At 41.9% G+C, this 10,398-nt stretch overlaps 1 protein-coding gene across 3 annotated transcripts; it reads right to left on the bottom strand.

The window, feature by feature from the left end:
- Nucleotides 1-509: 509 nt before the first annotated feature.
- On the bottom strand, nucleotides 510-6,137 carry C5H19orf25 (chromosome 5 C19orf25 homolog). Of its 3 annotated transcripts, none has more exons than XM_063457355.1 (3): nucleotides 6,068-6,137; nucleotides 1,647-1,776; nucleotides 510-1,565 (listed from the first exon to the last, which is right to left on the bottom strand). In XM_063457355.1, exons 2-3 carry the CDS (start codon nucleotides 1,774-1,776, stop codon nucleotides 1,375-1,377), a joined length of 321 nt encoding a protein of 106 aa, XP_063313425.1. In that variant the 5' UTR covers nucleotides 6,068-6,137; the 3' UTR covers nucleotides 510-1,374. The 3 variants fall into 3 exon arrangements, with proteins under 3 accessions (XP_063313425.1, XP_063313426.1, XP_063313424.1); XM_063457356.1 differs by lacking the exon at nucleotides 6,068-6,137 and adding an exon at nucleotides 5,993-6,043; XM_063457354.1 differs by lacking the exon at nucleotides 6,068-6,137 and adding an exon at nucleotides 5,970-6,037.
- Between the last annotated feature and the right edge of the window lie 4,261 nt (nucleotides 6,138-10,398).

Raw genomic sequence — 10,398 nt, 5'->3', positions numbered from 1 at the left:
TGTTGTCCCCCCTCCCTGTTTCATACTTGGCCAGGGAGGGGGGTATGACAGTCCCTGATGGTCCAGTGGCATTGGCTGAGCTGTAAGGCGGGAGGGGGGGGGAGGGTAAGGGGGGCGGGCAGCAAGCATTTACTCACCTCCCAGCAGCTCCTCCAGCTCCCCAGTGTAAGTCTCGCGGCCAGCGTTGCCATGGCAACGCTCTGACGGCCGCAGGTATCGCGAGACTTACACTGGGGAGCTGGAGGAGCTACTGTGAGGTGAGTAAAGGCTTGCTGACACCCCCCCCCCAGGCTTCGATATTGCCGAAAATACAGAATATCGGCCGATTATATCATATATGCTTTACTATATGATTTAATAACCCTGAAAGGACTAATATGTATATATATATATAAATAAAACACACTACATAGCACAATGACTTATGGGGCTGGCATAGATTTTTTTTTTGCCAGGGCTGCTTTGTATCCCCAGCCCGGCCCTGTCCATGGGACATTAACTGACAAAAGTAAAATTTTATAACTTTTATTGTGTTGTCCACGTTTTAAGTAATATTGTAGCACAAACTATCTTTTTTTTTTGCTTAATTAACAAATAAGGCTGCATCAAACTATTTAACTTAATAGAACTTTACTTTTTCCTGATGATGTCTGTGTATATGAAGAAGCAAATGAAATAGAAGAGCCATTCAAATGATTTGGTCAATGAAGCATAACAGACTTCAAACTATCAAAAAGTTTCTTCTGAAAATATTTGCTATTGTAGCTAAGACTCGTCAGATTCTGTAAGGTTTGTGGTCTCTGCTCCTCTTTAATATCCACATAAACTGGTATTACCTTGCCAGCTCTTTCGTTTTCTATAGCATTTACCAAACAACATTCTGACACCAATTCATACCAACGGTCTTTGATAGAGTGAGGAGAAAGGAGAATGAAGGACACTCTGCTGGACTGAATTACCTCAGAGGTAACAGAAATGGCCTGCAAACCAGCTACTGCATCTCGATGTTCAACATAGCCTTGGTAACCTTTCTCATCCAACATAGTGGCAATGATAGATGCGACATGTGAGTCCTCTGTGTGGTACCATAAAGAGAAATCATACATATGTGGGGGTGCACACATATCCTACATTGAAATATAAAGCTCACACAGCTCCCATTAATTACACATAAGAGAAAATCCCCGAACCCACCAATAAGCATGTTTCAAACCGTCTTCAAAAAATATTTTTTTACAGAATTATTCCTAAATGTCTGTGTTCTCTTTGCAAGTCAAATGTCCAAAATATTTGTAGCTCCAACAAGGTGTTTTAGTGAAAACATGAGATCCTGAAAGGAGAATAAATACTTCAATAGTATAGAGTTGGATAGATTCACATGGTGGCAACTTTCAAATCCTCAATAACGCCTTCCAACTTTTCCCCAGCACATCTCAAAGAATCACACTTTACTTTCAGTTGGGCCTGAGCTTCCTTTAATTTACTGTTCATTTCAACATAAGAGCAGCTCTGCACATATTGCTTCTCCCTTTCATTGACCGTGTCATATGTAGAAAGTAATTGCTCTAGATGAATGATAAAAGGAAAAGTCATTGAAGGCATCTCAGCTAGGAGAGCTTAATTAATTAAAGGTTAGGATTACTTACCGTTATTAAGATCACAGGTAAACACTGGGTCAGAAGAAATAGAGCCACGGACATCCTCCAAAATTTGCTCAATACTAGGGGGCTCTGGACGAGAAGGGAGAACAATACGTTTCTTTGCCCTGGATGTCATCTTGCAAAAAAAAATAATAAGATATACATTTAAATATGTCACTTGCTCAGCAAATTTGAGGTTATGACTACTACTGACCGTAACATCACATTTTAGGATACGGTTAAAGGAACACCTTAGCGTTCAATATATATATTTTTTTCTATTAATAAAATAAACTCACCTTTTTTTCTTTGCTGAGAGTCCCCTAAATGCAGCCCGATTCACCCTCACTAGGATCATCACAATTGCTAAACTATGGTGCAAATCCGATGCTTCACCTACAGCAGCACTGGGGACAAACTAGCACTTGCATGGCAATTCACATGCTTCACCAATCTGAAGCATTGCCTTCCAATTTCAATTACCCTTAAAAACGATAAGTTGGAAATCTAACAACCTATCTGTTCATCTGGAGGTACAGAAGTCAAGTCAAGACTGGATATAGACCAACATTTTATCAAAATGTTTTCACTTCTGTACCTGGCACAGACCTGATGTATGGATCACTTCTACATGTTCCTCTTTAATGCAAGAGTAAAACTACAATTATAACTGTATTTCTGTACATGTACATCAAGAGACAGCATGTGCACATCATGAGCACTCCTGATTTTCCCATGAGATTGTAATGATGTGTAGAGGGAAGGTGATATGTGAATTTCTGGAGATCAGTATGCACAGTATTGTATATATCCAAGAAGAAAAAAACTCACAGGCACTCCAACTTCAAGCCGCAGGCAGATTTATTGTGACAGAATGCAACGCAACGTTTCGACCGGAAAGGTCTTTTTCAAGCTTGAAAAAGACCTTTCCGGTCGAAACGTTGCGTTGCATTCTGTCACAATAAATCTGCCTGCGGCTTGAAGTTGGAGTGCCTGTGAGTTTTTTCTTCTTGGATTATTGTACTGGGATTGCTGGTCCTGCTCTGGAGCACCATTGGCCGTCGGGATTGAGTGCGGTTCTCATCATTTACTCTGCTCAACAGTATTGTATATATGCCCTGAGGTCTGTGCATTAGGAAGAACTGCAAAAAGGGCCTGGTGGACCCAATGAACCAAATATGTACTTTCAAAAGTGCTACCTTGGACAAAGACACATTTTAATTTTTTCTTCTTACAAAAAGGAATTCACCCTTTTCCATGTATTTCTGGAAGTGTAGTACCCCCTGCATGTTGCCCTGTGTCTTCCACAGTGTAACAGTCACTGAGTGCTAGACAATTTATTTGCTGCTGTCTGGCACCTCATCCTTCAGAAGAAGCATAGGGTTACTAACAGGAGACAGCACCACCATATTTGATTGCTGGGCAGAATGTTAAACGGTGGCAGCCTTTGCCAAGTCCCCCTTAGTCTCCCCAGCTACAGTATTAACACATTACTGACAACTAGAGACTTAAAGGGACACTATAGTCACCTGAACAACTTCAGCTAAATGGGGTTGTTCAGGTGAGTATAATAGCTCCCTGCAGACTTTTTCATGTAAACACTGTATTTTCTGAGAAAATACAGTGTTTACCTTGGAAGCTAGGAACACCTCCAGTGGCAGTCACTCAGACGGCCACCAGAGGGACTTCCGAGCCAAGGGCTCGTCTTCACGCTTGGTTGATTACATCAAACGTGATATCAGGAGACAGGAAGCACTGTGAACGCGCATCCTGTGTCCTGTAGTAACCCGGAGCCTGTCAGCAATCCGAGCCAACAGTGTGGGAGATAACGATCTCCTGCACACCAGCTTTCTACCTAATATATTTACTGAAATCTGGACTATTTGTCCATTGTCAGACATTGTGGGTAATTTGTGTGGTGTCTGAATACTAAAAGCTAAGAAAATTAAACTGAAAAAAATGTGAGCTAATATGACCTTCATACAAATAATAAATATAACATCCTCTCTTATGTCCCCACCTGACATGCTGTGGTAGAGATATGCTGTATCTACTAAACCAGGGCTTTCCGAACTTTTATGGGCAGAGACCCACTTTTCAAAATAGTAATGTTTCGAGACCCACTTGCTTTTAAGGCATATTTTAGAAAGTGAACACCATGGCAATCAGCTTTAGAGGCATACAATTGGCACACTATACCAATCCGCTTTAGATGCATAAAACTGGCACACCATGGCAATCAGTTTTAGAGGCATTCAAATGGAACATCGTGGCAGCTTTAAATACATAAACGTGGCATATCATGGCAATCAGCTTCAGAGGCATACAATTGGCACACCATGGCAAACAGTCAGATGCATTCAATTGGTATACCATGGCAATCAGTTTTAAAAGCATACAATCGGTACACCATGGAAATCAGCTTTAGATGCATACAATTGGCATATCATGGCAGTTTTAGATGTATAATTTTGACATATCTTGGAGTTTCAGAGGCAGAAACTTTGCACATCATGGCAATCAGTTTTAGAGGCATACAACTGCTAACTCACAGACTCAGACAGAATCAGAAGTTCTGTGTCCTGCTCATCCAGACACCTTACGCTGATTATCACAGTGGTGGAACTAATGTAGAGAGGGCCCTGGTGCAAGTATGTTTTCTGGGCCCCCCCTAGTGCAAATGTGGCCAAAATGTAGATCTCCATCTCCAGGAGAACTTCAACAATGCTATGCCAGCTGGGAATCTACCATTTATTGCAGGGTTATATTTGTGAGCAGTGTTTGAGCGTTTGAATGTAAGCATGTTTTTGTATTAAGTATATGTGTCCATATATGAGATTATTTGTATGTACTGTTGCCATTGGAATGTAGTGGTGTACTTGATTGTAATGTTTGCGTCTTAATGCAGTGGTGTTTGTATGTAGTGTAGGACTTTAATTTCCGGTGTGCTTTTTGTGTTTAGTGTTGGTGTTTGAATGAAGGGGTGTTTGTATATAATTGAAGTGTTTTAATGCAGGGGAGAGTTTGTATGTAATGTTTGCATTTGATTGCAGTGTGTGTGTAGTGGATGCAGTGTGTGTATATTGTGTCCTACCTTTATTAAATTCCCTGGTGGTCCGGTGAGTTAACTCTCCAGTCTGCAGAGCTGCAGACCATATAATAAAAGTCTTGCAAGCTCCCAGACCGTTGCCATGTTAACTCTCTGGGTGTTTGCGAGACTTCTAACACACGGTCTGCAGCTCTGCACCCAGCAGAGCTGCAGACCCGAGGTGCTGGGCAGATTGATTGGAGGGAGCCAGGCGGCATACAGGGCAAGTGGTCATGGACCGAGGGCCTGACTAATCAGTCTGCGCGACCCACTGGGTATCACCCTGCGACCCACCAGTGTGTCGCGACCCCCACTTTGGGAACCGCTGTACTAAACAGTAAGCAGCCAGCTTATTAGTTTACTCTCTACCCCACCCCATTGTCCAGGGGATAGTGAATTACTAACTAACCAGCCATTGGCTACTAGTGGTTTAGTAGATATGAACAACATTCAGATTTTGCAGTCTGAACGAACAGATCTGGATGAATTCAGCAAATCCGTAGATATGAGCAACATTTGGATTTTGCAGTCCGAACGAACAGATCTGGATGAATTCAGCAAATCTGGGCCAGGAGCATCCACACTTCAATGAATAACTCTAAAGGTGAATGTACAAGCGAGTTGTGAGCGTTTCTATGGGGTTAGGTGTTCACTTTTTTTTTGTTCTTGGGAATAATTCTGTGTATCTTTTCAGGGCTAACATGACCATATAATATTTAGAACGCAAACTGTGTTTCAGCATAAACAAATCTCTCTCTTACAAACAGTTTATGTAAATTGCATACAATGAACTAGTACAAAAAGGGTGTAGTAATCTCGCATTTAATACATTATGCTGCATAGTTTTCTACAATACTAAGGTCTATTTGGTAACTTAACAATAACAAGACCTATACCAAAAGGAATGTAAAATAAAGCTGGTATTATAAATCAGATAATTAATAAACTTGCAAAACAAATCTGGGGAATGTTACCATGTTGGCTATTTAGAGCAAACCAGTAAAGGCACTCATGATTTGAGTTACCTACAGTTAGAAAAGAAGTGGGGCGAAGTCATCGCCCTTAGATGTTATCCCTGTAGATAGAGGGATAAGACAGATAAAGAGCTCCTTGTCTGAGTCCCCTATTTGGAATGCCTTGACGTCAGGTCCTGCACTCTAAGTTAGAGGTGAATGTCCGTGTCTGCCATGTTTACAGTGTATACAAAGACAGCTGGCATAATCTGAAAATAAGGACATTACTTGTCTCTGTAGGAAACCATCACCTTCCAGAAGATGGCTCTGTGAGTTATGATGTGATCTGCGCACGGACACAGATAGAAATATTCTTCAACTCTTACCTTATGGAAGCAGCCAGTTCCGCCCACAGCTACAGGACGTGTGATGTCACAGGAACCGTGTGACTACGCAGGTCACGTGATAAAGAGAGACGCAGGAAGCGGGGAACTCATATGAGTAGGAGCTGCAGTGATGGGCGATCAGTCGCTCAATCACTGAATTCATTCTGCTCTCTATGGTGCTTGCTCCCCTCACACCGTCTCTAATTCTTGCTCTGTCTCTCATTCTCTCTCTTTAGCCTAGATGGGTCAGTAATTCCCATAGGGTGTTTGTTATATCTACTAAACAGTGAGCAGTGGGGTAGCTAAGAAAGATAATTACTGATTTGGAGGAGGATGGCCTGTCAGTGGTCCCCCACTTGTGGGCGTCGGGTGGGGGCTTATATTCAATAATCGGGATAGACAGTACACCTGTGGGCAGACTATGAATTGTGTTAAAGAGCCTTTTCAGCATTTTAGAAACCTCAAAACCTACTATTATCCTCTCTGCTTAGTTTGTCCTTGTATATTTTATATATCTTTGAAACATTATTTTTCATATTCTTCTTCAGGCAGAGAATTCCACATCCTGATTGTTCTTACAGTAAAGAAACCTTTCCTTTGCCTTAGACAAAATCTTCTTTCTTCAAGTCTAAACGCATGGCCCCCTGTCCTATGTAAAGTCCGGTTTGTGAATAGATTTCCACACAATGGTTTGTATTGGCCACGAATATATTTGTATAATGTTATCATATCCCCTCTCAGGCAACGTTTTTCTAAACTAAATAGGTTTACATTTGTTAACCTTTCTTCATAGCTGGTATGTTCCATTCCTTTTATTAATTTTGTAGCCCGCCTCTGCACTTTTTCTAGTGCCATAATATCCTTCTTTAGAACAGGTGCCCAAAATTGCACAGCATATTCAATATGTGGTCTTACCAGTGATTTATAAAGAGCAAAATTATATTCTCGTCCCGAGAATGAATGCCCTTTTTCATGCATGACAATACCTTACTGGCCTTGGCCACTGCTGATTGACATTGCACATTGTTGCATAGTTTGTTGTCTATAACAATTCCCAAGTCCTTTTCGTGTGTTGTTAAACCTAATTCGGTTCCATTAAGGGTATACGTTGCTATACCCTTAATGATCTTTGAAATAGAACATATTTTATAAACATTTTTCAATATCTAGTAGTAATCTTAAGTACTACTGGTAGTAGACAGGTCTATCATCAGTATGGAAACGAGGAGTTCCCTCCTTATAAAAAATTCCATCCTTATATAAGCCCAATATTGACATATTGGGTTATTTTCTAAAGTCAGAATTCAAAATAAATGTTAAATTAAAGCTTTAAAAAACTAGCTATGCTTTCAGTTTGGCTATTTGGGCCTTAAATGAACACTCCAGGTACCATAACATGGTGATCTAAATTAAGTTGCTATGGTGCCAAGAGGCCCCCGGGCGCACTCGTAAGCTCAAGGGGTTAAAGGGACACTATAGGAACACAAACCACTTGAGCTCATTGCAGTGGTCTGGGTACAGTGTTCCAATTTAACTCAGTACTGCAATGTAAAGGTTTACAGACATAGCAGGTTTAGAGAGACCAGACAGCCACTAGAGGCGCTTTTAGAATGTTACCGGACTTTTAGAAACATGGAATGTGACGGCGGATAAGAACCATTCAGCCCATCTAGTCTGCCCAATTTTCTTAATACTTTCATTAGTTCCTGGCCTTATAGCTAGGATAGCCTTATGCCTATCCCATGCATGCTTAAACTCCTTCACTGTGTTAACTTCTACCACCTTAGCTGGAGGGCTATTACATGCATCCACTGCCCTCTAAGTTAAGTAATACTTCCAGATATTATTTTTAAACCTTTGCCCCTCTAATTTAACACTGATTCCCTTTATGAATTTAAATGTTTCTATCATATCAACCCTGTCTTGTCTTTCCTCCAAACTTGTCTTTATCCTGTAATCCATGAACCAGTTTAGTAGCCCTTCTCTGAACTCTCTCCAAAGTATCAATATCCTTCTGGAGATACGGTCTCCAGTACTGCGTACAATACTGCAAGTGAGGTCTCATCAGTGTTCTGGTATTAGTAAATTCTGCCCTTACTTGCTATACCGCGAGTAGAGGCTTGTCTAGTAAACAGTGAGCAGCCTGTGCGGCGGGTGTGGGCCCTACATAACAATGAAGGGGGGACCTACTGTCCTACCCCCAGGCCCCCACCCCTGTGTGGCGGGTGGGGGTCCTACATAACAATGAGTGGGGGGACCTACTGTCCTACCCCCAGGCCGGCCATAAAGATAATGGGGGGGTGGGGGGGGGAACCTACTGTCTAAGAAATAGGGCTCAATTTAAAATTATGGTGCTTGCTTTCAAATCTCTACTTACGTCTATCTTCTGTCTGTACTCCCACCTCTGATGCTCGCCCTCAAGACTTCTCGAGGTCTGCACCGTTCCTGAGGAACGCTCTTCCCTCCTCCATTAGATGCTCACCCAGTCTCCACTCCTTCAAAAAATCATTTAAAAACCCACTTCTTCATAATAGTGTATCAATTAAACTAGCTCCCGACTGATTCCTCTCTTGCAACTGTCATTAGTCTAATGTCTAATTAGTGCTTACCTTTTGTGTCACTTTACCCCACTCCCTCTAGCATGTAAGCGCATTCAGCAGGGCCCTCAACCCCTCTGTTCCTGTGTGTCCAACTTGTCTGGTTACAACTACATGTTTGTTCGTCCACCCACTGTAAAGCGCTGCGGAATTTGTTGGCGCTATATAAATAATAATAATAATAATAATGCAGTGTGTGTTTGTGTAATGTGTATATAATGAATGCAGAGTTTGTGTTTGTGTAGTATGTGTATAGTGTGTGTAGTGTGTATAGTTAATTCAGAGTGTGTGTTTGTGTAGTGTGTGTGTGTATATAATGAATGCAGTGTGTTTGTGTAGTGTGTGTGTATATAATGCAGAGTGTGTGTTTGTGTAGGTATGTTAAGTGTGTAAAATGGGAAGAAATTTTTATTTTTTTAACTTTAAAACATTTTACAAATGTATGGTTCAATTACCCCAGGCCTTTCAGACATTGTTGGCCCATACTGCTCACCTCCAACCAGAGGATCAACGACCTCCTCCAGCCCCTCCTGTTGCTTTTGTACCCATAGTATACAAGGCTCCATCTATATCCCTCTCACCACCCCCTCATTTCAGTGGTAATGCTCAGGAATGCTGTGGTTTTCTTAACCAAATGGGGTACCACTTTAAGGCCTCCCGCGGCTCCTTTCCTTCCGATACATCCAAGATTGGTTATCTGATTAATCCGTTGATAGGGAAGGCATTAACCTGGGCAAATCCTTTATGGGAGAGCAACAAGTCTATCGCATATGATTATGCGGAATTCCTAGCTAAGTTCAAGATAACTTTTGAGCCATTAGGTAAGGAAAAGGATGTGGAAAAGCCCTCATGCGCATAAGACAGGGCAATCGCTCTGTTGCTGATTACGCAATTGATTTTCGTACACTTGCCTCAGAGTTGGATTGGACAAACAGTGGCCTCGTCACCGCTTTCGCTGAAGGCCTGTCCGATACTATTCTAGATGAGACTTAGAACTGGTTATGTCTGTGGGTGCCTTGCACAAGGAAAGATTGTCCTTTCAAATAATCAACTCCCCTACAGCCTCTATCGTTTTGGGCTTCCCCTGGTTGGTTAAACACAATCCGATGATTGATTGGGGTTGTTTGGAGATTCTCTCCTGGGGGAAATCTTGTCAAAGGGAATGTATGACTCGTGTTTGTCCTGTTGGCTTGCTTAATGTACCCATAGCCAAACCACTATCTGTTTATGTTCCTCCTGTGTATGCAGACCTAGCTAAGGTGTTTGAAAAAAGGGAGGCAGATAAACTACCCCCGCACCGTGAATATGATTGTGCCATAAACCTCTTACCTGGTACTATGCCGCCTAGGGGTAAGGTATACCCTCTTTCTGAAAAAGAGAACCAGGTAATGGAGGAGTACATACAGGAAGCCTTAAGTAAAGGTTTTATCACAAGGTCCTCCTCTCCTGCTGGGGCTGGTTTCTTTTTCGTTGCCAAAAAGGAGGGTGACCTACGGCCTTGTATAGACTACAGGGGCCTGAACAATATAACGATTAAAAACGCCTACCCTATTCCCCTCATCACGGAGTTGTTTGACCGGGTCAAAGGTTCTAAATACTTCACTAAATTAGACCTCAGGGGGGCTTATAACCTTGTTCGTATAAAGGAGAATGATGAGTGGAAAACAGCATTCAATACACGTAGCGGACATTATGAGTATCTAGTCATGCCTTTTGGACTGTGTAATGCTCCCG

This window comes from Pelobates fuscus, chromosome 5 (assembly GCF_036172605.1).
Source record: "Pelobates fuscus isolate aPelFus1 chromosome 5, aPelFus1.pri, whole genome shotgun sequence".
NCBI classification, from domain to species: domain Eukaryota; kingdom Metazoa; phylum Chordata; class Amphibia; order Anura; family Pelobatidae; genus Pelobates; species Pelobates fuscus.
The sequence above is the reverse complement of the archived record's forward strand: the minus strand, read 5'-3'. Positions and strand labels throughout refer to the sequence as shown.